The 27,500-nt window shown below is 48.8% G+C and overlaps 2 protein-coding genes across 2 annotated transcripts in view; both read left to right on the top strand.

Moving 5' to 3' along the window:
• Window positions 1-22,206, top strand: part of camsap2b (calmodulin regulated spectrin-associated protein family, member 2b) — a gene marked incomplete at its 5' end in the record, with an annotated part of 34,533 nt that extends 12,327 nt beyond the window's left edge. Inside the window, 21 exons of the mRNA XM_083690501.1 lie at window positions 280-456; window positions 2,239-2,325; window positions 4,330-4,362; window positions 5,804-5,945; window positions 7,881-8,020; window positions 10,706-10,796; window positions 11,001-11,094; window positions 11,201-11,226; window positions 11,349-11,418; window positions 11,913-12,203; window positions 12,291-13,014; window positions 13,198-13,350; window positions 13,573-13,810; window positions 14,169-14,373; window positions 14,713-15,478; window positions 16,388-16,524; window positions 16,758-16,972; window positions 17,154-17,226; window positions 18,774-18,886; window positions 19,240-19,358; window positions 19,972-22,206. Coding sequence (XP_083546627.1) covers window positions 280-456; window positions 2,239-2,325; window positions 4,330-4,362; window positions 5,804-5,945; window positions 7,881-8,020; window positions 10,706-10,796; window positions 11,001-11,094; window positions 11,201-11,226; window positions 11,349-11,418; window positions 11,913-12,203; window positions 12,291-13,014; window positions 13,198-13,350; window positions 13,573-13,810; window positions 14,169-14,373; window positions 14,713-15,478; window positions 16,388-16,524; window positions 16,758-16,972; window positions 17,154-17,226; window positions 18,774-18,886; window positions 19,240-19,358; window positions 19,972-20,271 — 4,194 coding nt within the window. The 3' untranslated portion in view covers window positions 20,272-22,206. The remainder of the gene's footprint in view (window positions 1-279; window positions 457-2,238; window positions 2,326-4,329; window positions 4,363-5,803; window positions 5,946-7,880; window positions 8,021-10,705; window positions 10,797-11,000; window positions 11,095-11,200; window positions 11,227-11,348; window positions 11,419-11,912; window positions 12,204-12,290; window positions 13,015-13,197; window positions 13,351-13,572; window positions 13,811-14,168; window positions 14,374-14,712; window positions 15,479-16,387; window positions 16,525-16,757; window positions 16,973-17,153; window positions 17,227-18,773; window positions 18,887-19,239; window positions 19,359-19,971) is intronic.
• An 860-nt stretch (window positions 22,207-23,066) lies between these two features.
• The window catches only part of wdr47a (WD repeat domain 47a), a 14,625-nt gene continuing 10,191 nt past the window's right edge, over window positions 23,067-27,500 (top strand). The window contains exons 1-6 of the mRNA XM_083689918.1: window positions 23,067-23,165; window positions 24,767-24,933; window positions 25,781-25,864; window positions 26,016-26,100; window positions 26,721-26,852; window positions 27,078-27,254. Of these exons, the coding sequence (XP_083546044.1) occupies window positions 24,776-24,933; window positions 25,781-25,864; window positions 26,016-26,100; window positions 26,721-26,852; window positions 27,078-27,254 (636 nt within the window). The 5' untranslated portion in view covers window positions 23,067-23,165; window positions 24,767-24,775. The remainder of the gene's footprint in view (window positions 23,166-24,766; window positions 24,934-25,780; window positions 25,865-26,015; window positions 26,101-26,720; window positions 26,853-27,077; window positions 27,255-27,500) is intronic.

The following is a 27,500-nucleotide window of genomic DNA, read 5'->3' as shown; positions in this document are numbered from 1 at the left end:
ACACACACACACACACACACACACACACACACGATTACCATCCAGAGTTCGTGTGCTTACCTTTGAACATGATCTGCCATGGCAACACCTAGCAAAACATCCACAATGTACCAAACAAGCCCTCGAGAGGGAGATGGGGCGGGGGGGGGGCACAGTATGTCCTCTTTGAGGATCCATCCTAGCACCCAACTCTGACTCTGATGTCCAGCACAGTGGGAATCCACCGTTCTCCTATTTGAACTGGATGATGAACCCCCGAATTGTCTGTGTTTCCCACAGAGTTCCCACCTGGCGTTGATAGACACACTGATGATGGCGTACACGGTGGAGATGGTGAGCGTGGAGCGGGTCGCGGCGTGCGTCAACAGGTACTCCTCCGTAGACGGACGGGCGGACGGACACATCCAGGACCCGCCCTACGACACGGAGGACGCGGTCACCACCTGGATCAATAAGGTAGGCGGTGGAGACACGTGTACACACACACACACACACACACACACACACACACACACACACACACACGCATACACACACACACACACACACATGCAGACACACACACATACACATACACACACACACACACACACACACACACACACACACACACACACAATCACTCTCTCTCTCTCCTCCATCCCTTGGATGAATCTACAGTAATACTATCTGACCTAATACTCCTGATCAGACATTGGCTTCCACTGCTCCACCATCTTAGACACGTGACTTGCACTTTTAATCATGATTACATGTCAGATGGGATCACTGAGAGGAAAACCCAAATCAGAAAAAACTTGATCTCATCTTGGAAGTCTGCAAACCACAGGATTTGGGAGGTTAAACCCACACTAAGCCACACTGTCAGATCTGATGGGTTTTAGTCTTCCAAGATGGCTCTGGCTGTGTGTCCTAATACTACACCATAACATCCCTTTTCCATGACATCCCCAAACTGAAAAACACAATATTACATCCTTGCAGCCATTGATGCGTGTGTCCATCCCATTGGATGTCGCAGTCATGAATGTCCCCCCAGAAACAGGCCTGCCCTTTGTTTTTGGTTCCCAGCTGAGCTTGTTTACATTCCTCAGGGCAGAAGCGCATGTGCTTCCTGCTCCCTGCTGCAGGCCAAGGGCAGACGGATACACACACACACACTCACACACGCACGCACACGCACACACACAAGATACACACGCTCAGATACACACGCAGAGTCAGCAACACAAATGCACCCTCATTCTGACCAATGAGAACACAAGCATACACACATTTATTGGCATGAACACACACACACACACACACACACACACGGCTGCCCCCTCCATAAAGCTCCCAGGCATCGCGTGCCATTGCCACTCTTACTCTCATGACTCAATAACAGTTTGTTTTGAATCAAACCGAGTCTGGCCAAAGTGGAACCTCCTCTCCTGTTCTCCTGCCTCTCCCCCCCTCCTCCCACCCCTCACCTCCACCCCCCCCCACCCCCCCCCCCCCCACCCCCCCAAGCAGACGACTGAGAAGAGGGGACAGAAAAGGGGCAGCAGCAGTCCCCCGAGCCATCCCTGACAAGTCACATTAAAAACAGTAGTCATCTCTGCCACGGCCAAGCTCAGGATGGGCTCAACCGTTTGTCCTGAAGCCAGAGTGTTACATCACTGTGAGGCCCGGACCTTAGAAAGGAGAAACACGATGGAAACGACATCAATGGAGCCCTTTTTACTGCCCCACTCTATTAGGTTTTTTTTTGTTGATGTTTTTTGTACTCTTACGACTTGAAAACAAGCCGTAGAGTACAGTTCATTAGGTTGTGAGAGGAGGCGGTGTTTTGGTTCGCTCGGGGGAGCTTTGGTAGTACTCACTCGTAAAAACTGAAGTGGACACTGATGATGATGATAAAGTCACTGTTGTTGTTTTGAAGTGGGCTCTATCGGTGTTTCCCACTCGCTCTCTCTCTCTCTCTCTCTCTCTCTCTCTTTCTCTCTCTCTCTTTCTCTCTCTCCCTCTCTTCTCTCTCACACACTCGCACCGTATGACTGTCTCTGACGAACGCAGCACGTGCACACACACACACACACACACACGCAAACAACCCTTCTATTCATTCCTTCTGTGTCATGCCATGGTTTGACTGTAATGTGACCCACAGTAATACTCCTCTCTCTCTCTCTCTCTCTCTCTCTCTCTCTCTCTGTCTCTGTCTCTCTCTCCTCCTGTCCTCCTCTCTTTCTCTAGGTGAATGAACACCTCAGAGACATCCTTGTTGAGGAGCAGAAGGTTAGAGAGAGCTCCTGCCCAGATACCAACACAGCAACACACAGGGTAAGTGTACACACACACACACACACACACACACACACACACACACACACACACACACAGGAAGAGCCGTCCGACTGATAACCCTCATTACCCTGCTGACAACGTCTAGACGGGGTTTCCCAGGCCAAGCAGCAGGGTTCAGCCCCCACCCTCTTGACCCCACTTGTACAAACTGACTCACTCATGCACAAAGAAGCACAAAGTCGCTCTCTCCCTCTCTCTCTCTCTCTCTGTTGTTTTCTCTCGCCCCCTCTCTGTCACTCTTGTCTCTCTTTCTCACACACACACACACACACACACACACACACACACACACACACACACACACACACATTCCACTGCTGACTGTGAAACAGATGAGCTCAGTCTCATGCCATCTGCGTAGAGAGACAGTACACTACAAAGAGAGAGAGAGAGAGAGAGAGAGAGAGAGAGAGAGAGAGAGAGAGAGAGAGAGAGAGAGAGAGAGAGAGAGAGAGAGAGAGAGAGAGAGAGAGAGAGAGAACAAGAGATGGGGGTGACACTGAAAGCGGGCTACAGAAAGAGAGAAAGAAAGAGGGAAGAAGGGAAACAGACAGAGAGAGGGGGGACAGAAAGAGGGGTGTCATAAAGGGTGACAGGCAAAGAGAGAGAGAGAGAAAAGTGACAGACAGTGATAGGGAAAGAGAGAGAGGGGGAGAAAAGTGACAGACAGTGATAGGGAAAGAGAGAGGGAGAGGGAGAGAGAGAGAGAGAGAGATGACACTGCAGGCACACTGCAGAGTGGTTATATAAGGCCTATGTGACAGATGCATCTGGTCCCCCGCTGACACAGGACAATGACAGCAGTGCTGCAGTAGCTCCTCTCACAGTGGCTGGTATCAGGTCACGACCCCCCAACGCCCCCTCCCCCCACCCCCCCTGCCACCCGGGGTCAGAGGTCACAACAACAATGACATGACACCCGTGTGATAAACATCACGGCCATCTAAGATGGCATTTAGTGGCCGCTGTCAAACCTTCTCGCTGATTTACAGTTAGTTGACAGAGTGAAAATAGTGAAATACATAACAGAATCACTAAGCGAAACGATGCCATTTTGAATACAAAGGTCGTGTATCTTGTGACCAGCGTGGAACTCTGTTGGAGACTATTAGGAAGACATTAGCTTGTCCCCCTAAGAGCTTTTAAATTACATCAACCAAATCGCATCAGAATAGACCTTTCATCTTCAGAGGGAGTTATCATGGAAAACATCCTCAGCATGAAATGTACTTTCTGTGTTTCTGGTACAATGAGAGAGATCTCCCTGCCGATCTGCTTTCTCTGAAAAGCCGAAGGTAATCAGCTGTGTTAAGGGGTGTAGGCTGGCGCACACACACACGCACGCACACACACACACACACACACACACTGTTCCACACACTGTTCCTCTCAAATGCAAAAACAAGGAGTTCCTCGTCGGAAAATTAAGAGAAGCCTTGTATGTTTCTGTAGTCCAGCCAGTTTGTTGACTGTACGCTCTCAATTAGCTGCTCCTGCACACACACACACACACACACACACACACACACACACACACACACACACACACACACACTCTCCACGCTCTCTCAGAGCCTCTCTGTCACTGCATTATCAGCTCCAACAGAAGACAGCCTATCAGGCTACAGGCCACACTGTATGCGATGGATTTTCCTTTCACCCAAGCGAACATAAGCAACGATCACTGAGTTCCTCAGCAACGCAAACCCCCCCAACCTCAGACCGTCTCTATTTTAAGGACGTGTGGGAAGTCTTAGGGCAGTCGGTCTGATGACTTAGCGGTGCATTGTTCAGATGTCAAGCTAAATGAACGAGCAGATGTCCGTATGCTAGACAAGATTAATAAGGCAAAAGACCCGGAGGGTAGCAGTCGATGGAGCTCCCGGATGTAGCCGACGTTAGCCTAGCCCGAGGCTAACTCCTCTCCCGCTCTCTCCCTGTTCCCTGTCGTCCTCCTCCATCACGGCCCCCCCCTTCAAGCCTCCAGCCAAATGGTATTGGAGACTGATACCTGTAAGTGAATCTATCAGCCTCTCCCTCTGTCCTGACTCCCCCCCCCCCCCGCCCACCCTCTCCCCTCCTCCCACCCCACGACCCTATAATCCCCTGGCCTCTAATTATAATACCCTATAATTCCTGGCCTCCCTCTACACCCGCCCACCCTATCCCACCCCCCCCCCCCGTCTTTGAAGCGCATGTGTCCCATGTCCATGCATTGTCCTTAGCAGACCAGCCCAATGACCCACCCCCCCCCCCCTCTATCTGGGAATGACCCTACCTGGGAATGACCCTGGCAATGCCCCCCCCCCCCCCCCCCGGTTCTCCTCTTGTGTTATAACAGCTGTATAACTACTGTATAACCCTGTGTATAAAGATGCACAGACTACTGCACCATAAGGCACGCACTATGCACAACACCTATGCAAGACACATACACACACATGTCACACTTCACCCCCTCCCCCCTCCCCCCTCCCCACCTCCGACACACACTCACACACTCACACACGCACACCAACAACACGGAACACACAAGCTCTATATTAAGTCAGGCATTGACTTGAGAGCCGGTGTGATTCTCCCTTTCCTAAGTCTCTGTAGTAATACACCCAAGCCTGGCCATTCCCAGTGTGTTTATGGGTGTCCTGGGAGGGTGTAGGGAACCCTGTCAATGCTGCCTTTCTCTGCCGGTGTGTGTTTAACAGCTCCTCGGAGAGGCAGACTCTACAGTCGGAATGAATGTCCTCCTGACACACCACGTTATTAAACATTAAATCACCCCACACACTCCCTTGTAGAGCACTATAGGGGAGATGTAGCCCTATAGAATACCACAGTATCATTGTGGTGTAGATGTATCTGTCCCTTCTGGCTCCCGTAACACCACGAGAAACACACCCACTACCCTAGACTTACGACAGTGACCAGCATGATGCTTCTGTCAGTTTAAACCCGATGGAAATTATAACACTGTGTCAACATTGAGATGAAGCAATAGTTTACAACATTGCGGGCCTGTTTCAATTTTTCTATTTCTTTTTTTCAGTCAGTTCAGTAAACAAGAGAAAGCTAAGGTTAGCTAACATTACCACTGGTCCGTATCGGTGTTATTCTCACTGCATGCAGCAAACCCCCCTGCCTCTATGCCCCCTTCCTATGCTCGAAAAGCCCCCAACTAAACAGTGTGGTATGTTTCTGTGTGTGTGTGTGTGTGTGTGTGTGTGTGAGAGAGAGAGAGAGAGAGAGAGACAGAGAGAGAGAGAGAGAGAGAGATGTAGAGAGAGAGAGAGATGAGTGTGTGTGCTCTTGAAAGACAGCATGTGTGTGTGTGGGCGTGCGCGTGTGAACGAAGTGCCATATATAACCCTATACATCCTCCTCTCCTCTGCTCTCCCTCTGATTGCGTCGTTCGCTGTACCACTGTCATCTCTCTGTGTTGTTGCCATGGCTGCAGGCTCGCTACAGGAGGGAGCACGCCCAGCAGCGCTCTGCTCCCTCCCTCCCCCTGGTGGACAACCTGCTGAAGGACAACACTGACGGCTGTGCCCTGGCCGCCCTGCTCCACTTCTACTGTCCACAGGCCGTACGGCTGGAAGGTACGGTCACTATCACTGTTACACACACCTGGAGTTCTACTTCATACACACAGTTCCTATTGTAGTTCTTTGGATACTATTTGTAGTTCTACTTCATACAGATAGTTCCTATTGTAGTTCTATGGATACTATTTGTAGTTCTACTGTGTACAGATAGTATAGCAGATAGCACTTGGACAGAGGTCAAGAGCTGGACAAAAAATAAACAAATCACCTCCAGTTATGTCTGAAGTTAAATACCAGTTATACAAATCAAACAAGACACCGTACATGAATGCTATAGCTGCAGTCCTATGCATATAGGTTCACCTCCTGACACTGTGTACTTAAGACAAGGGTGTAGTCATCTTAAAGTTAAGAACATTTCCAAGAAGAAAATCGAAGTTTTTTTTTCCGTCAGAAAAGGAAGAGCAAATGATCTGAACTTCTCCCTCAGAACAAACTGAAGAACAAAGACCAAAACAGCCGTTAAGAAGAAATGTCTTTCTCGAGAACTTTTCGTGAATCAAACCGCCGTAGTCAGTGAATGTTCCCACAGTGTTGCTGAATACCTATAATTAGAGACTGTCTCCTGTCCCTGAAGTGACCCCACCTAACAGAAGGCCCTCTCTTATCAGCGTCACCCTAATCTCACACAGCCACTTCATCCTGAGGGCACAAGAGGCATCTAGTCACTGATACCCCCCCCCCCCCCCCCTCATGGTTAAAGTTAGTATAGGGGGGGTAGGAGAATCTGATCCTAGATTAAGGCTTTGTTTACTTCAAACAACGTATCCTGCCCAGTATGATATGGGAGAATGGTATATTGATGTATTGGATATGAGATGAACCCTTATTGATGAAGTTATGGACTGATGTTTCTGCCAAATCTCAGTGGACAGTGTGATCTAGAGATTCTGGGTTATTCAGTGACTTCTGGTGTACATACAGGATAATCATTTAAACCTGAGGGAGAGCGCATGAGGGGAGAGAGAGAGACAGAGGGGGAGAGAGAGAGAGAGGGAGAGAGAGAGGGAGAGGGAGTGGGACAGAGAGGGGAGAGAGAGAGAGACAGAGAGGGGAGAGAGAGAGAGAGAGGGAGTGGGACAGAGAGAGAGAGAGAGAGAGAGAGAGAGGGAGGGGAGAGAGAGAGAGAGAGAGAGAGGGAGTGGGACAGAGAGAGAGAGAGAGAGAGAGGGAGTGGGACAGAGAGAGAGAGAGGGGAGAGAGAGAGAGAGAGGGAGTGGGACAGAGAGAGAGAGAGAGAGAGAGGGAGTGGGACAGAGAGAGAGAGAGAGAGAGAGAGAGAGAGAGAGGGAGGGGAGAGGGAACAATAGCATGTTTCCTGTATATCTGGTGAGATTATTTACAACAGCCAACACCCACTGCTCTAAGAATGCCCCGGGCTCCGATATGATTGGCCACGAGTTTGACCGTTAGGAGAGAAACGTTGGCTGTTATTATTTGAAAAGATAAACATTTCCACTCCTCTGTGTGGGTGCCACGTTGTGCCAGAATGCTATGAGGAAATATTTGACAGTGAATATAGGATATCGTGAAACAAAACAAAAAGGACACACACAGAATTCAACTTGTTCAAATGTTTCTCAATGTTGCGTTCATACAAAGTTCTGTTTGTCTCCCCGTGCAGAAACCGCAGAGGTTAATGACATCATTGACGACTCATTTGAGCCTTGATCCTCTCCTCATCATGACATCATCATCTCAGTTTCCTGTGTGTTCACTAAGATAAAAGCTTTATATAATCAACTCTGTCTACCATCGTCACTCTGAACTCACTGTGAACTGAACAGAGCGAATCAATTCAGGCGATAAGCTCGACGAATGTATACTTCCTGGTTTCCTTTGAAACCTCGACTCTGTCCAATGATCTTTGTTTATCTGACTTTCTCTCCCCGCCCCCTGTCTCCCCTCCCCTCCCCTCCCTCTGTGTAGATGTGTGTCTGAAGGAGACCATGTCCCTGGCAGACAGTCTGTACAACCTGCAGCTGGTGCAGGAGTTCTGCAAAGACAGCCTCAACCACTGCTGCCACTTCAGCCTGGAGGACATGCTCTACGCCCACTCCTCCGTCAAGGTAGGGCAGGGAGGGGGGACAGGGGCAGAGGGGTACAGGGGCAGAGGGGTACAAGGGCAGAGGGGTACAGGGGCAGATGGGTACATGGGCAGAGGGGTACAGGGGCAGAGGGGTACATGGGCAGAGGGGTACAGGGGCAGGGGGGTACAGGGGCAGGGGGGTACAGGGACAGGGGCAGGGATGGTACAAGGGGGCCAGGGGCAGGGATGGGAGTCAGGATTCGGTTTGCGGGGGGTGGGGTTTGATGGAAGGTTAGGGAGTGTTTAAGGGGAGTGTTGTGGTTTGAATTTGAAATTAGTTGTTGGCAAAAATGAGTCACACAGTGTCAAACCAGTGTACAGTATGTGGGTGGAGGGGATTTGGGTCGTGTGTGTGTGTGTGTGTGTGTGTGTGTGTGTGTGTTTGCGCGCGCATGTGTGCATGCATGCATGCGTAGGAGGGTCCCTTTTCGCTACACTGACTACTGCTGTTCTGCCAAGTCAAATGACTGTGCTGTGTGTGTGTGTGTGTGTGTGTGTGTGTGTGTGTGTGTGTGTGTTGTGTGTTGTGTGTGTGTGTGTGTGTGTGTGTGTGTGTGTGTGTGTAGGGCTGCTATTCTAGCCCAGACGGGACCCTCTGGCCAAGCTCTACCCCTCACAGACAGAGGACAGAAGCTGCTCAGAGTAGATTCACACACACTCTCTCCCCCCCTGACTCTCTTGTTCAGTGTTTCTATATCCCTTCTATTTTAAAATGTTATATCAGAGGAAGACATCTCCAGTATGAAGGACCTGGGAGCTTCAAGTACTATCGCTGCTTTATCAGGACAAAAAATGAACTCCGAGAGTAGTGTTTGTCCTACGGCCGATGTTTTCTTAGTGCTGAATGTCCATTTGTTTCAGACTTTTCACAAGGACTGAGGCATTGGGAACAGGAGGAAAACAGAATGCCATTCAGAAAACCATGTCTTGATGAGGGAAGCCGTCCTCTGATAGTCAGTCTGGGCAGGTCATGACATAGAATAGTGAGTGAGACCGAAGGCAGAACCGTTGGGATTCTGGTCCTGGTCCTGACCGTGATTCTGGTCCTGGTCCTGACCGTTGGTTCACCTTCCTCGCTGTTCCTCCATTTGTCACCCATGAGACTGAGCTGTGCTTGAATAGGTGTGTGTATGTGTGTGTGTGTGTGTGTGTGTGTGTGTGTGTGTCCGTGTGTGTGTGTGTGTGTGTTTGTCCGTGTGTCCGTGTCCATGTGTGTGTGTGTGTGTGTGTCTGTGTCTGTGTCTGTGTTTGTGTGTGTGTGTCCGTGTGTCCGTGTGTGTGTGTGTGTGTGTGTGTGTGTGTGTGTGTGTGTAGGACTGCTATTGCTAGTGCGTGTGTGTCTGTGTGTGGGATATTGAGTGAGACTAACACAACAGGCGTGAAGTATCCCTTTTCACACACTTTTCTCCTGCTCTCTCTCTCTCCCAAACACACACCCGTGCAGACACGCTGGGTGTGTGTGTGTAGCCTGGACACAGTGCAGTGCTACATGTAGATCAGGGAGGGGTGGGGAGTGAGAGAGCTGGTCCTGAAGAGCAGCCAAGAGCTCTGGCACAGGTCCCAGTCACTACTGGCCTAACCTCCCCCAGAATCTTAACCAGCCAGACGTGTGTGTGTGTGTGTGTGTGTGTGTGTGTGTGTGTGTGTGTGTGTGTGTGTGTGTGTGTGTGTGTGTGTGTGTGTGTGTGTGTGTGTGTGTGTGTGTGTGTGTGTGTGTGTGTGTGTGTGTGTGTGTGTGTGTGTGTGTGTGTGCGCACGTGTGCGTGTGTGAAAAGGGCCAAAGTTCACATAATGGAGGAGTGTGTTTTCAGCACAAAACTCGATTTCATATCCAAGATCCCAAAATCAAAAGGGAATATCCAAGCAACCATCTCTGAAAAGCAACCATTTGAAAACCAGATGGCAAACATGTCTCTGTTGTGGTCTTGTGGTCCTCTTGACATCATTACGAGAGAGGAAGAGGCCCAGTCACGCTGAGTGGATAGAAAGGTTCTCTATGAACGCATCTTCTACGACGCAGGCCTCCAGAGCTTGTCTGCCTCTATCGGTAATGCATTTAACATGTATTTGGGTTACACTCTGTGTGTGTGTGTGTGTGTGTGTGTGTGTGTGTGTGTGTGTGTGTGTGTGTGTGTGTGTGTGTGTGTGTGTGTGTGTGTGTGTGTGTGCGCGCGCATATGGCACCTTGTTCTACCTTCCAGATGGTATTTTGTAATTTCTTCCTCTAATCACTGAGGAAATCCTAACCCTAAATTTTATTACATTATACATGATGATACACACACATCACACATCACCTGTAGTGTGTGTTTTAGTTACCTAGCAACACTTGCCTGCCATGACCTTTTCATTGATCTGTCAACATCACAGCATCCTGCTGCCTTTCTGATTCTCCTACAGTCTCAGCAGAGACACCTTGTGGGCAGACAGAGTTATTACAACACCCCATAGCATGCTGCAGAGCGGCACTGAAAAGTAAAATGAAGAAATGTGGGGGAAAAAAATAAGAATCTGAGAACCGTTATGAGTGGGGGCTATTATTTATCCTCCCATGTTAGTTTTCTCATGTCATTTATTTGTCATTTATGTCTTTTCAGTCCATGCTCGGTCTCCATTTCTGGTATGTTTCTTTCCCGTGTTCTCATCGCCTGTGTCTCTCTTGCAGAGTAACTACCTGGTGTTTATGGCTGAGCTGTTCTGGTGGTTTGAAGTGGTGAAGCCCTCGTTTGTACAGCCCAGAGTCTTTGACCTACTCGGTAAGGACTTGGGATCGCCCAAACTGACGACGATGGAGACTGATGATGATGATGATGATGATGATGATAATTGAGTAAATTAACATCATCATTTGCCCCCGTCATCAGACCATCTGAATGTATTGGCATCGGCAACTTTCTTTGTCACTGAGCGTGACCTGAAGACATGATTGGATAGTGATGTCTCTGTGTTCCCCTCCCCAGCCCCTGATTCCGTCCAATCGTCGAGCAGCATGGCTCCCATCAGCAACCCAGCCAAACACAGCTATGACGGAACTGACAGCCCGGACCAGACCAGGTGTGGAACCATTGACGTCAATGTTTATTTGAGTTACACAAACATCTCTTTGTCTAAGTCTCTCACTCATGTGGTATTTCTCCTCTCTTCTTCCCTCTTATCTCAGGTTCCAACCAAACTCTTCTGTTTCAGGTGAGACCAATTGAACTGTGCACCAAAGTGAGCTGTATATTTAGTTTCTCGGTCCTGCTGTGTCGCCTCTGTGTGTCACTCACTACTGTACTGTCTGCGCTGTTTTTCTCTCTGGATGACAGGCATGATAAAGCGCTCCACCTCCATGTCCTATGTGGACGGCTGTGTCGGGACGTGGCCCAAGGAGAAACGGTCAGTAACCTCGAACCCTAACCCCTTACCCTTAACCCTAACCCTTAGATGACTATCTTCTGATGTGTTGTTCTGATATGATGTTGTTGGGGTCCAGAAAAAGGAGAAGAGACGTTCAAGAGTCTTGGGCAGTCAAATATGGAGGTTTTTATGAAACGGAATCTATTCTGGAGTCAAACCTTTCTCGGAAAGCATAACTAACTAACTTCTTCAGAGCAGGATACACACAGCTTTATCCACTTTGTACCTGGTGCAGACCATCTGTTGTTTTGGGTCATGAGGCAATGAATTTACCATGGGCTAGGTGTATGTTTAGACGAAACAAGACCATGTTTGGAGGCCATTTGGGGACTGATTCATGACCCAGAGAAATGTTTAAAGGGGACCCAGGCACAATCATAGGGCTTAAAATGAATTCGTAACAATATCTGATAGTGATGAGATTGATACGGACCTAAACGAACAGGCTGCATCTCTTCTTCTCCGGTCCTCAGCTCGTCCTCTCGCGGGATCTCTTTTGAGATTCCTCTGGACGGGGACCCCAGCAACACTACCTGCGGCGGACCCCCTTTCCGTGGTGGTATGACCCGCTCGGCAAGCACCGACGGGCTGGGGTTCAAAGTTCACCATGCGCCACGGGGGGGCATGAGGCGCCACCTCTCCTTCACGCCCGTCACCGTCAATGGCCAGGGCGGGAGCGTCCACATACCGGAGGAGGACGGGAACTTCAACTCCCACAAAGCACTGGGGCGGCAGCTGCCACACCCACATAGGAACCAGAGCAGGTACTTCCCAAATCCACCCGTGTATTCATTTGTTTATCATTTACGATCTGTCCGTCTGTTCTTTTATCGGTTTTGTTTTTCGTTTAGGTACTCCAACGGAGTCCTCCCGGAAGACCACGCCCACGGCAGTCACCACAGCAACCACAGCGGCGGCGGCGGCGTTAGCCCGTCGACCCCCCCGAGCATCGAGGAGGCCCTGAAGATCATCCACAACGCGGAGAGACCCCACGGCAGCCTGGGGACCGGGGACAACGGCTTCTTCCTCCACAGCGGGTCAGGCCCTCCGGACCAGGGGGCCGGGGCGGGAGACAACCCAGGATCGGCGAAGGCCCGGGCAGACGAGGCCGACGCCAACTCGGCCTCTACGGAGGAGGTGGACACAGGGATCCATGTGAGGACGGAGGACATCCAGGAAAGTCTGGATGAAGACTCGTCCTCTCTGAGGGACTACTCTGATATGGACCCAGACTTTGAGGCCATGACCCACTCCTGCCCCCTGCCGGAGAGGGGGGAGAGGGGAGATAGGGGTGGAGGGAGGGGAGAGGGTGGTGGAGAAAGGGGAGATGGGGGTCAAGAGAGGGGTGAGAGGAGCAGTCCGTGCACCAGCTCGGTGCCCACACTCCCCCGGTCCTACACAGCGAGCCCTGCGTCATCGTCAGGTGGTTCTACGGGGGCCATGATCCGTATGACCAGCTTCGCAGAGCAGAAATTCCGGAAGCTGGAGGGGAGGAGCAGTGGAGGAACCACCCCTGAGAGCTCCGAGCTCAACATCCCCTACACACACCCCACGCGCCAAGCCTCTACACCTGAGGTCAGGATCTCCTCAGTCTCTCTCTCTTAGTGTCTCTCTCACCCCTCACCCTCACCCTGTCTCTCTTTCTCTCTCTTTGTTGTAAGCTGTTGGTAGAGAAGATAACAGGTAAAATCTGTGGAAAAACAGAAGTATTCTCTCATCTCTCATTTCTCTCTCTCTCTCTCTCTTCCTCCCACTCAGGTCTCTAGCCCCACCCACCCAGTCCAAACCCCGTCCCCGTCCCCAGCCACACCCTCCCCCAGAGACCCCTCCCACATCCTGGCGTCAGAGATGGTGCACCTGAAGATGAAGCTGGAGGAGAAACGCAGAGCCATAGAGGCCCAGAAGAAGAAGGTAGGAGATGGATGGATGGGATAGATAGATAGATAGGGTGGGATGGATGGGATAGATGGATGGATGGGTGGATGGGTTGGATGGATGGATGGGATAGACAGAAGGATAGATGATGGATAGACAAATAGATAGATAGGTATACATACATACATACAGACAGGCAGACAAGTATTTCTGATAGGTTGAATTGAAAACTAAGAGGTTTTATTCCTAACGTTCCAGGTGGAAGCAGCTTTCACCCGCCATCGCCAGAGGATGGGCCGGACAGCCTTCCTCAACGTGGTGCGAAGGAAAGGCGTCACCTCTCCCGTCAGCGCCAGCCCCAGCCCAGACATGGACAAACCCTCCCCAGACGCCCTCACCTCCTCCAGGGTCAACAACCAGGGCAGCCTGGGCCGGGCGGAGAGGTGCAAGCCAGACGGAGCGGCCCCCAAGTCCCCCTGCGAGGACGGAGGTGGGTGTCAACACACCAGTCCGACAGTTTTCACCCTGAATGATTTAACGGAGGATTGGACGTAGATTTCACAATATCAATTACGCATTTCATTCTATCAGTTATATCAGCTGAATGCTGTATGTGGCAAATACAATTTGATTTGATTTTGGATTATGTCATAGAGGACACTACAAAATGTTTAAAGAAAAGACCGAAAGAATGAAATATGTATTGACACGCGCACTCTTCTTCGCTCTGGCTTTGCGCTTCCGAAGGCGCTGTTCCTCCTGTCCTCCTTTCAAATCGATTTTTTTTTCTCCCACTGGAAACCAAATCATACAGACTGTGCCTTTAACGGGGTCGCTACTGTTCCCTACGGCAGGTGGCGAGGTGGACATGGCAGAGTACACGCGCTCCATCGAGAGGCTCAACACCTCCCTGGGCTTCCTCCAGACGGAGATGCAGCGCCTGGCCCAGCAGCAGGAGAGGATCATGGCCATGAGGGAGCAGCAGCAGCAGCAGCAGCAGCAGCAGCAGCAGCAGCAGCAGTCCTGGGTCATCCCGCCTCCGGCACCGTCACCGCACAGGTAGGACGCCGCTGATGACGTCGTGACTGTCACGGAAAAGTATTTTTTGAGACGAGAGAGGGTTTCCTGGGTGAGTGACTTCAAGATCAGTTGTCACTTATCGTGATAAGAAGCAGTCATCGTGAAACTATTATCCATGAGCATGAATGTAAGTGTGTGTGTGTGTGTGTGTGAGTGAGTGTGAGTGAGTGTGAGTGAGTGTGTGTGAGTGTGTGTGAGTGTGTGTGAGTGTGTGTGAGTGTGTGTGTGTGTGTGTGTGTGTGTGTGTGTGTGTGTGTGTGTGTGTGTGTGTATGAGTGCGTGTGTACACACGTTAACCCCTCTGTTAACCCCCTACAGGCAGCTCCGTGAGCTCCGCAGCAGCAGCGTAGCGGGCCGAGGCTCGGCCCGGGGGTCCATGGGCTCCCTGTCCCCCAACCTGTCCTCCTCCGGCTCCCCCCGCGCCCCCCACCGCTCTCCCAATGGCCTCAAGCGTCGGCCCGCCTCCTTCCACGCCCACACCTCCCGTACCCCCCACCCGGCCCGCCCCAGCGACCTCAAGGTCACCCCCTTCAGCCGGATGCTCAACACCCCCTGCTCCGTGGACAGTCTGCCCAGGTTGAGGCGCTTTTCCCCCAGCCTGACCCAGACCAGCTCCTTCGCCTACCTGGGTCACGAAGAGGGACACGGGACCGGCGAGGAGCCCAAGGAGAGATGGGGGGCCGCAGTAGGAGGGGCCGGGGAGACCCAAAACCAAAACAAACCCCCCAAGTCGGAGTCAGAGGAGAGCGGGGCGGGGAAGAGTGCAGGCGCTCCCCCCCCCGAGACGGAGACGGAGACGGCCAAAGAGAAAGAGCAGGAGAGGAAGGAGGAGAGGAGAGAAGGAGGGACGAGGAAGTCGACAGAGGAGATCAGGGAGGTGCTGTCTCAGCCGGTGTCTGAGAGCTTGACCCTTGACCCCACGGCGCCCCCCGCTGGCCAGGCTGACCCCCACAGTAGGAGCAGGGACCTGGTGGAGGTGCCCCTGTCAGTGCTGAAGCCTCTGGATGGACAGGGCTTGCAGACGAGTGGAGAGGGGGAGAATGGAGGAGAGGACCAGAAGATGTGTTGTGGATTCTTCTTTAAGGTAAGAGAGAGAGAGTGACACATAGTATGTTTGTTTTCACCAGAGATATACTGGTACTTTCAGAATTTATAGTTTCACGCGTTTAAGATTGATAGCCCACATCACCCTACATCAAGTAGGGGAAAAAAGGCAGTCTTGTGACTGTAAAGGTGTTTTAATTGATAACTCCCCATAAAAGAAAATCCTCTAATGTTGAAAAATGAATGGCCATAACTGGCAGCAACAGGCAAATCTTCATACTGTGCGTGTCTGGCATGATAGCTGTGTTATGACTCATGAACCACGACAGTCATTGTGTGTGTACAGTATCTAGGCCAAAGGATGAGACGGCACCCATACCACTGCTAGCACAGCTATGCTATGTTAGGAAGCTATCATTAGGCTATCATGGCTACTGTATGTGGTTTCAGAAAGGATAGCTAACAGCTAACATAGGATAGCTAACAGCTAACATAGGATAGCTAACATAGGATAGCTAACAGCTAACATAGGATAGCTAACATAGGATAGCTAACAGCTAACATAGGATAGCTAACAGCTATTTTTTTTATCTTCAAATATACCACACCCTGGTCACAAACTGGGTCACATACAACTGCCATGCAGAATGTATGTCCTGACTCCTTCTGACATACATTTGACCAATCACGGCTGACGATGATTGGCCTTTGAAGTGAGAGGATGTGACACACACACACACACACACACATGCAGTCTGACCTAATTTTTTCTCCCTGCACAGATATGTCATAACACTCAGACCAAACGTAACTCGATAACACAAATCTAACATCGATTCTTCCTAGAATGTCATTGTCTTAGAATGTTCGGTGCCAAGATGGCGGCTCCAACGACAGTTTGAAAACTCAGACACCTTTTAGTTAGCTGAACTATTTTCCGTCCCTCCAGGACGATGCGAAGGGTGAAGAGGACATGGCGGTGAAGAGAGCAGCCCTGCTGAAGATGAGGCTGAGGAGGGAGAAGGAGACGCAGGAGAAGAGACAGCAGCAGGAACAGGAGCAGGAGCAGAAGAAGGAGGCAGCACGGTCAGTCCGCTCCCCCAGGGCCTAGAGCCATCAGAACCGTTAGAACCTGCTGGTCTAAACACTGCCTAGGTTTACTTCAAGAGAGTATCTCATTTAATCTCTCTCTCTTTCTCGTTCTCTTCCTCTCTCTCTCTCCTCGCCCTCTCTTTCTCCCTCGCCCTCTCTCCCTCCCTCTACCTCTCCCTCTCTCCCTCTCTCCCTCTCCCTCTCCCTCTCCCTCTCTCCTCCCCCAGGCTGAAAGCAGAGGAGGAGCAGTTGAAGAGGGAGGATGAGAAGGCAAGGAGAGAGTACATCAAGCAGGAGTACATGAGGAGGAAGCAGGTCAAGCTGTTTGAGGACATGGATGAGGTCATCAAGCCCCGCCCAGGAAGTCTCAAGAAGAAACCCCGCCCCAAATCCATCCACAGGGATGTCATGGAGTCGCCCAAGCCCCCCGTCAGAGCAACAGGTATAAACCCCCCCCCGTACTCACTTACACACACACACATACACACAGCACTAGCCCAATGTGCTGGTGACACACACACACACACATACACACACACACACACACACACACACACACACACGTACACACACTTCTTACCTGTGTCGATCTTTTCAAGGTGTGCGTCCGCGTGGGTACTCAGTCTCCAGCATGTCCTTGGCCTCCCTGAACCTGGCCGACACTGACAGCACCCACGCAGACAAGAAGACCTCCAGGTAGGACCTGCTCACTGCCCCATCCAAAAAAACAGTCAATACTCATACAGGACTGTGGATTGCCTCACTGAAAAAACTGTATTGTTACCAAGTATAAAAAGCATGGTTTACTAGAGGACATGTCTGTCAACGACGTCTCATGTTATGACTTGTAATGATATTAATTCTGTTGTCTCAGTTCTCCCTGTCAGATCTCACAAGTCTGCATCTTGATCTCCTCTGTCCCTCTCTCCCTGTTTCCTGCTCTTCTCTCTCCCCCTTGTTTTGCACGGAACCCTCAGAGGCAATAAAGCCGCCCATATCTCTTTCTTTTTGAGCTCTCCCCAAGAGAGAAAGGGAAGGTTAGTAAGGCCCCTGTCTCCCTATAGACAAGCCTAGGGCGTAGGTCCTCTTAGGTCCTCTTGGGTCTTCATAAATCATTAACAGTACGGCTACATCACAGCCCGGATCGATTAATCCATTTTTGATTTGAGGTAACGTCTTTGAGAAAATTGTTCCGAGACCGTTCACAAATCACATCGAACGATTCACATTCACAATCACACCCATATATGCCAGCCACTCACAAAAAACAGACCCTTCAGTATAAAAATGCATGGAAAAATACATGCAGATTTTTTTTTTCAATAATTTGTCACATTGCATTAATATCGAAACACATAAGTATCAAACCGACGACCTCCTCTAAAACAGATTAAAAACAAAACATTTGTCTCAATACAACAGCTGCCTCTGTTTTACTTCATACATGCCTGGCCAGCGTCCACACCGCTTTCTGCCTCAGTGACCCTGCTCACTCTCTCTCTCTCTCTCTCACTCACTCTCACTCTCTCTCACTCTCTCACTCTCACACACACTCTCTCACTCTCACTCTCTCTCTGTCTCTCTCTCTCTCCATCTCTCTCTCTCACTCACACTCTCTCTCTCTCTCTCTCTCTCTTTCTCTCTGTGTGTCTCTCTCTCTGTCTCTCTCTCTCTCTCTCTCTCCCCCCCCTCTCCCTCTCTCTCTCTCTCTCTCTATCTCTCTTTCTCTCTTTCTCTCTGTGTCTTCTATAACCTCGCTCGCAGGCTGTGTCATCCTTCTGTAGCTCTTCATGCTAGCGGTTAGCCTGGAGCTCTATGTCCAGCTGCTGTGGTTTGTTGCCTCCAAGAGGGACTGCGGTGTCTCTCCAGCTATAGTGACAGGACCGCAGCTTTGCTTTGCTTCACCGCACGTGCCTCCGTCACATCAGTAGATAGTTACTAAGATATGGAATAGGGATGAACAGGGAGGGTTGGGAGAAGTGTGTCACCCGCGGTCTGACCCTGTTTTCCTATCTATGTGTGTGTGTGTGTGTGTGTGTGTTTGTGTCTGTCCGCTTGCATGTATGCGGTGTATATTGTCTGTGTGTGCTGTTGTTGTGTTGTGTACGCTCTGTGTTTCTGTGTACCGTATGTGTGTGTTTAAATGTGTTTGTGTTCTTGAATACTGTGTGTGTGTGTGTGTGTGTGTTTGTGTATGTGTGTGTCATTTGTACGTCATTTGTACTGTGCGTGCGTGTCCCCAGGCCGGACTCTGCGGAGGGGTATCTGTCCTCCTGCCCGTCGGTTAGTCGTAACGGAGAGAACTGGGAGACTGAGTCCACCACCTCCTCTGCTGCTTCCAACGCTGAATACACAGGTACTAACCCCAACCCCAACCTCAACCCCAACCCCAACCCTAACCTCAACCCCAACCTCAACCCCAACCCCAACCCCAACCCCGTTGGCTGCTCCTCACTCAGTAGAGTACTAGAGGATGAAAGGGGCTTGTCACGTGACCATAGACATACATGCCAATACAAAACAGAAGAGCAACATCTTCAACGCTTTATTCTAAAGTCGCCACATATACTCATATATTTCATGACGCATTGATATTACGGTGTTACAGTGTTTTTTTGGCTAAATGGTGCCAGGTCAAGAATAGCCGGAGAACAAGGCACAGATGTGTCCTAGTACATTTCCATGCTTGTCTCCTCTCCCTCCCCTCAGGGCCAAAGCTTTACAAGGAGCCCAGTGCCAAGTCCAACAAGCACATCATCCAGAACGCCCTGGCCCACTGCTGCCTGGCAGGCAAGGTCAACGAGGGACAGAAGAACAAGATACTGGATGTAAGGCTATGGTTCTATATATATATATATGTGTGTGTCTGTCTGTCTGTCTGTCTGTCTGTTTGTCTGTCTGTGTCTGTGTCTCTGTGCATGTACAAACACGTGTGTGTGTGTATGTTTGTGTGCGTGTGTCTGTGTGCATGTACAAGCGTGCGTGTGTGTGTGTGCATTTGTCTGTGTGCGTGTGTCTGTGTCTGTGAGCATGTACAAGCGCGCGCGCGTGCGTGCGTGCGTGCGTGCGTGCGTGTGTGTGTGTGTGCGTGTGTGCGTGTGTGTGTGTGCGTGCGCTGTGTGAGCTTACATATATTGTTCTTTGACTCACTTGTGCGTTGCCATGTGTGACCTTTGAGAGGTCATAGTTACTACACCAAGCTTATCATTGCTGTTGCATGCAACAAAGTCGGCCCATGTCCTGAATCTTACTTGTCTCCAAAGTTTCCACATGAAAAAGATTAGTCCGAAAGACTCCTCAAAGATTATCTTTCTGTTTACACACACACACACACACACACACACACACACACACACACACACACACACACACACACACACACACACACACACACACACACACATTCGACCTCATTCCTATATATTCCTCTACACCTTCCAGGAAATGGAGAAGTCGGAGGCCAACAACTTCCTGATCCTGTTCCGTGACGCCGGTTGCCAGTTCCGGTCAGTGTACACTTACTGCCCCGAGACGGAGGAGATCACCAAGCTGGCGGGCATCGGGCCCAAGAGCATCACGGCCAAGATGATCGAAGGCCTCTACAAGTACAACTCGGACCGGAAGCAGTTCAGCAACATCCCCGCAAAGACCATGTCGGCGAGCGTGGACGCCATCACCATCGCCAGCCAGCTGTGGCAGGCCAAGAAGCAGGGCACGCCCAAGAAACTGCAGCCAAAGTAGCGCACGGGGAAAACAAACGAGAGTCAGGCTCTCTTGAGTAGCAGTAAGAGTTTCAAGAAACATTTTAACCCAGTGTTCATCTGGAGCTGATAAAGCGTATTCGCGGAGGAATTTAGGATGATTTTGTTTTGTTTTTTCTTTACAAAGAACGCTCTTGTTGACATGAGGCGCAACTGGAATGCAGGACGGCAACAGAAACGACGACGTGAAGGCCTCGAGGGTGTTGTCATTACACGAGAAAGAGAGAGAGACCGTGAGACCCGGAGTGATTCAAAAGTGGAGCATGCGTGTGTGTGTCCATGTTCTTGTGTGTGCCAAAAAACAGGCGGATGAAAGCCTTACTGAACAGGACCACTGAAGCACTGAATGTCATTCCTCTGAAAAGAGACAGAGTTTGGTTTCCCCTATGTTGATCATGTGTGGCCTTATGCTTGTTTTGTGTCATGTGAGAGCGCGGCGAGTGATGATGTCATATGTCCGTACCGGCTGTGACGTCTTTGTGAGTACATGAGGTAGATGTTGCCCCATACCACAGATCTAGGATCAGATTACCCTACCTCCAATCCTCTCATTAAACATTAGGGGGATGAGATGATATCTGACCCTGAATCAGTGGTAAGAGGCGACGTCTGTCCACTGCAGGATGAGAGCTGTGGTTGCGTGTGTGAGGCTTGTATCTCTGTGGCTGAGAGACTGAGCAGTTTATGTCTTGTGTGAATAGGCAAGTGCCAAGCAGAGCGAGGAGAATACCTCAAGTAGGTTGCTGTTACTTCCAGTAAGTAAAAAGATGGTCAGGTCATCCATGAAGTATCATCAAGCTCGCTGGAACATCTGCAACTGACTCTTGTTAATTTATTTTATGTTTCGATAAGGCTTTTGAGGTCTTTTAAAGGCTTTTAAAGTTTCATCGACAGAGGTGCATAATATACTTCAAGACTATACTGTATAAGTTAATTTAGTTTGTATATAATGGCTATTCCATTCAAAATGAATGAGTCAAAACAAGCTTTTATCATTTATTATGGACGTATAAACGTAATATATATGGGGCCTTTATATTGTCTCAAAAATGCAAGTGTGATCACTTATCAGCGTCACTGATAGGGCGATTCTCAGCTTTAGTATAGTAGGAAGTCCCTCACCTATCACATTGTTATGGATCTGTGCAATTCAGAGAAGAAGAAAACGTAAACAAACTCTTGTTGACATATGTGTTTGGACCTTCAGATATTCAAGAGCCTTTTACTTTATTGTGGAAATCGTAACTGTTCAATTTTGATTACGCTTAATTGTCCACAATTGTGAATAAATACATATTAAAATTGAGAGTAAATCATGAATAGCACTTCGTGATGCTTCCTCACAGTAGATGACAGTATTGTAACTGAATTAACTGCATACTTACATAAAGTAAAACATTGATCACAAACACATTAAACCATATTTCTTCAGGACTTTCACATCTGTTACATTACTCTTCTACACATTACATTGTTCTAACTTGAAATCTGTTTTCCTTTATGTCTTTTTGTGCAAAGCATTGATTACAATTGTTTACGCTGTACAGATATATTTTGTCATAAAAAAAAGTATTTTTCATAAACCCATTTGCCATTGGAGGTTTCATATGAGCGGCGAATCTGTCATAAAAGGAAATATTTTGAGTGCACAGTTGGAGAAAATGGGCAGGATATGCCAATATGTTTTTTTAGGGTGAAAGGCAGGAAACTGGTAGAGACTGTGAGAACTATTGAGAACTATTCCTACTGCCTAATCTAATGTAAGTAGGGGAAAGTCAGACCAGATGGTATGTGATGTCATTTTCTTTTATTCACCTTTTAGTTTGATTTTAATCCTGTCAATATGGTCATGTATTTATGTTATTTTTCTATATTCATTTGAACTATATTAAAAATGCAAATTTTCATCAGATCATTCTTGTGTTTAGTCTCTTGTACTGTATGCCTTTTCCCACATCACTTTAAAGGTTCACACATTTTTTTTTATTGATTATATGAAAGATGTACGTAGCCTATAGACGTTGGGAATAAACCAACACACAAAAATTGTTATTGTAATGGCCCCCCAACAGTAGCATATATATGAGTATATTCATACAACACAGTATTTAACCATTATCACATCATGATCTTTAAATGGAGAATGCTGTGATGACCAGAGAACTGTATGACCACTAAGTGTCGCCTCGCACTTAGTGTGCTTTCATTGCACTTTCTGAGAATCAAAAGGCAATGGAATAACACACACACACACACACACACACACACACACACACACACACACACACACACACACACACACACACAGGGATCTGTCTAATCACTTTTACGCGACTATGAACTTTCTCGGGAGATTCTGCAATTACAAAGGGACACTCCTCTTTCTGAACATTATTCAGGAATTGTAGCATACCCTGAAATGATCACAGTAATTGACAGCAGCAAAATGGAAGTTGAGGACATTGAATTGTAGACAATTTCTAGGTATATTTGATATTTTAGCTGTAGCCCAACAAGGCAACTTGTCCAGTTGAGTCATTGATAGCTGCAAAATTGAAGTTGAGGACATTGAATTGCAGACAATGCATATATGATATATTATATGTATATTTGATTTGTAGCTGTCTAACTTGGTGAAGGCAGTGTGGAGTGCTGTGGTGTGATCGGTAGACCGAGGCGGTCCTCTGGACGACCAGGGGGGGCTGGTAGAGGCAGCAGAGAAGAGAAGAGCCAGACAACAACAGAGAGGAGAGGGAGACGTACCAACAGCGTCTGACAGACACCACGAAGCACAATCGTCGTGACAGTGATTGTCAACAATACCGAATACACAGCTGAGGAGCCCATTTCCAGTCCATGTATTTATAGACCCAGGTGAGCTTTAAATCGCATTTGAGGGAGTGTGTGTGTGTGTGTGTTAATGCGTGTGAAGCCTTGCTCCCCACCCTGCCCGCCCGCAGCTAGCGATGATGCGTGTCTTGTACTGCATGTTGCATCGGCCTGGCTAGCGACTCTCTTCCCTTGTGTCATGATCTTAATCTGTCATAACGGTTTTGGTTTTGCGTTCCTCACAACATAGTCCTCCTCATGGTATGTACCAACTAGTGATCTTTACCTATTTGCTAGCACAACATATTGTACACATGTCTTACTTATTATGTTGTCAGCGGACAAGAAGAACGGGTTGAGGATGAAGTAGCTAGCTTAGCTTGCTAATTAGCTCGTTCTATGGATTTGAACCCCACCCATAGCTAGCCAGCTAAGATGTGTTACCTAGATGTGTACATGCATCGCAATGGTTTACAAATGGATCTGGGGTGTTGATTTGATTTGGACTCCTCTGTCAAGTGTCCTTTTGAGAATGATGCGTAACTGCCTCCCTTTTCACCCCGTTGTTGTTGCTCCCACCAGTGCAATTTTGCATGCTTGTTTTCACCCTGAATACAAGCAGAAAGTATGGACTGTTTTAATTATTGACATGGATTTTTAGCAACCTTGTCAACAACTGCAGGTTGTTTTTCCAAACTTATCAGACATGGAGTGTCTAACCCTAACCCTAAGCAGCCTCTGACATGACAATATCATGACCCCCTATTAGCATTGGTCTAGAACTGTAAATTGTGGAGATGTGAAATCATTTCAAATGCATAGGCCTAACTGTTGTTAAAGCAAAGTTTATCATAGGGGGTTCGCTAGAAATCACTTTCATGTTTTGCTTACAGTGGGAAAATAACACGAGTGTTAAATAATGATTAAGCTAGAGGCATGACAAAGTTTAAGTGCTGTAGGTCTTTAACCGCGTCATGCATCTAGCCGAATCATTATTTCCCCACTGTAAGGAAAAAATGCACTCCATAGCAGCCTAGCTTATCCCTGACTGTTTCAAACAGGTCAGTATCTAAACATGCAATCGTCAGTCCATCTTGTGTCATTATTGCATAATTAAAAGGACAGTTGTAAGTGATTGGATTAACTGTCAATGGAAGACTTTGTACCGTCTGCTCTGTTAATATACTATAATCAGGGTCCTGTTCAGTGAGATGAGGCTTCAATCCATCAACACACTATTGAAGTTTTCATCTGCAGAGACTAGGTGCACAGAGTAAGTTTCCTGCGATTGTTTGCAAGAAGGTATTGAAATAGATTAGGCTGAGACTGCTTGACTCCCTGTTCAGTTTTAACAGGGCTGGGCCAACTTGGAGCAACAAATGAATTGGCTGAAGTCAGCATGGCTACTGTACAGTGACAGACAGGACATTGTGCAAAACAGAAAGTCCTTAAACCTAAAGGAGTTGGGTTCGGTTCTTGAAATACAAAGTACCTGTGAATGTTCAATCAAAACAGAACATGGCCGGGAAAACATCCCTACAGATTCCGCCTGGCCTGAACTTTAGGTCTGGCGGACGGTGTGTGTACAGTACGTGAACACACCCTGTGAGTGACCGCGTTGTTTTGTTTGTGGCTCTGTGCGCCAGATCGCGACCATGACAGCGGAGGAGACCATCAACGTGAAGGAGGTGGAGATCATCAAGGTGATCTTGGACTTCCTAAACTCCAGGAAGTTACACATCAGCATGCTGGCCCTGGAGAAGGAGAGTGGTGTCATCAATGGACTCTACTCTGACGACATGCTCTTCCTCAGGTAGGTAGGACACAGGAGTGGAGAGCTCTGGAGGGAGGGAGGGAGGGAGGGAGGGAGAGAGATGTACCGCTTTGCTTTGTCTCTTCAGATAACATGGGAACCGATTGATCACTGCTGAGTTTGGGGGGGGGGGGGGTGTCGTTGTCATCACAACTGGTTTAGTATAACAGGGGGTGCTGACTGAGCTCTCCCTTAGCAAGTCAGGGCACCCCCTAACCTCTTAACAGCGGCTAAAGCCTATATCTAGATTTAAAAAAAAAAAAAAAAAGTTTAAAGATGCATGCACAAAGCTTGCTTGCTCCAACTGCAGTAGCTGTTATACAGTACAGTAGCTTTGTGTGTCACCACCACTGTAGTTCATGTTTTCACAGTGAGGAGGTAATGCAGTTGATGTGGTCATAATGTAGGAATGGACCTCTGCGTCAGGTTGGAGTGCACCTTTGAATGTCAGCCAACTGCCCACCGGACACTGTGGCATTCCACTCAGCTGAGTGTGTGATGCGTTATGGGATTACTGGACCCCTTTTTCACAGACAGGGCCCCTCACTGGTACAGGCTGCCCCGCTCACTGCCTGCCTCTCTCCTCTCCTCATTTATTAGGCTACACAGTCCCCTGCAAAACAGAGACAGTACTAATTAGTGGGTGACACAGCAATGTACTGCAGGGAGGGGGAGAGACACAGAACCCTTTTGTTTTCACTGGGAGTTGTTGTACTTCAATGGTTTAATAACGTTTTCTGGGGAATTTGAATAGGGTAACGTGTCATAAATACTGACTACTTTGGCATTTGTGGACTTTTATCCCACCTAGTTCTAGATACAAATTGTTTGTCTTTTATTTGTTCAGGCAACTGGTGTTGGACGGCCAGTGGGACGAGGTCCTTCAGTTCATCCAGCCGTTGGAGTGCATGGACAAGTTTGACAGGAAACGGTGAGGTCATTCACACCTCGCAGGCCACAGCTCAGTTAGTGTACTCAAACACCTGCCTGAAGAGGAGATACTAATTGCTTTTCTGAGGCCTGTGGGGTTTTCATGACCTGTGCTGTGTTGTGTTGTGTTGTGTTGTGTTTTGTTGTCATAGGTTCCGTTACATCGTCCTGAAGCAGAAGTTTCTGGAGGCCCTGTGTGTGAACAATGCCATGTCGGCAGAGGACGAGCCTCAGCATGTGAGTCAACAACACACACACACACACACACACACACACACACACACACACACACACACACACACAGGGAACAACACCCTAGCTGTCTCTCTCTCTCTCTCTCTCTCTCTCTCTCTCTCTCTCTCTCTCTCTCTCTCTCTCTCTCTCACATACACATATTCAAACAGTTTCTGTCTATCTACTCATCCTCCTAATTAAGATCTAATGCCACAGACTGTGGCCACTAGCTGTGAATCCAGATTGTGTCAGCCAGGGCCAGTGTGTCTCATTACTGGATTAGTCTGTGTGGGCTTCTCATCAGATGTGTGTGTGTGTGTGTGCGTGTGTTTAGTGTGTGTGTGTGTCTCTCTCTCGCTCTCGCTCTCGCTCTCGCTCTCAGGAATTTCAAATCTATGCCTTCGAGGAGGTGATAAAACACAGCTATGCATCCACAGAGATCATGGTTTTGATGTTCCAAAATCCATGTTGCTCTCTGCAGGGTACTCTGGAGACACATGAGTCACACAACCACATTCTGCTGCAATGGAGAATTTACATTTGACCTAATAAAAGGGATTGAACTTTTTTTTTCCTTTCTTCCCCCCCCCCCCCCCCCCCCTCCTTTTCCCTCCCTCCCTCAGTTGGAGTTCACCATGCAGGAGGCAGTCAAGTGTCTCCACGCTCTGGAGGAGTTCTGTCCCTCTAAGGACGACTATAGCAAACTGTGTCTGCTCCTCACCCTGCCACGCCTCACCAACCACGCTGAGTTCAAGGCATGTATTTATGTTTTGGAATTCCAAACATATTCACAATTCCAACTAATCTTGTGCTTGTGTCATGTCATTGTATCCCCTTCCAATTCCAAGTTTTTTCTTACCGAAAACCGGGATCGTTTCGGATTGGAGCTCAAACGTCTCAATCACTGTTTAATACTAATCTGGGATTAGGAGATTAGGAGAGTGTGTGTGTGTGTGTGACTTTGTGGCGGCTCCCTGCAGGACTGGAACCCCAGCACGGCGCGGGTGCAGTGCTTCGAGGAGGCCTGCACCATGGTGGCAGAGTTCATCCCTGCCGACCGGAAGCTGAGCGAAGCCGGGTTCCGGGCCAGCGGCAACCGCCTCTTCCAGCTGCTCCTCAAAGGGGTGCTCTACGAGTGCTGCGTGGAGTTCTGCCAGGTGGGTTGTGGGTAACGGAGTCTGGAGTGGGACCCCCCCCCTAAGGGGGTTACGCTTACCGTTAGTAGTTGGCGCGTAGTTGGGGCGATAGATCTGGACATTTGAAGCCGAGATCTAACGTCTGATTTAAAGATCTGTATGAATACAATTTGGTTGACGAGTGAAAGGGTTGGATCGATTGATTGATCGATTGATTAATTAGTGGACCCGTTGATATATTGATTGCCGTCTTAACGGAGAGGACCC

Source organism: Argentina silus (assembly GCF_951799395.1).
Source record: "Argentina silus genome assembly, chromosome: 18".
Taxonomy (NCBI): Eukaryota; Metazoa; Chordata; class Actinopteri; order Argentiniformes; family Argentinidae; genus Argentina; species Argentina silus.
This window is presented reverse-complemented; position numbering and strand designations above follow the sequence as displayed.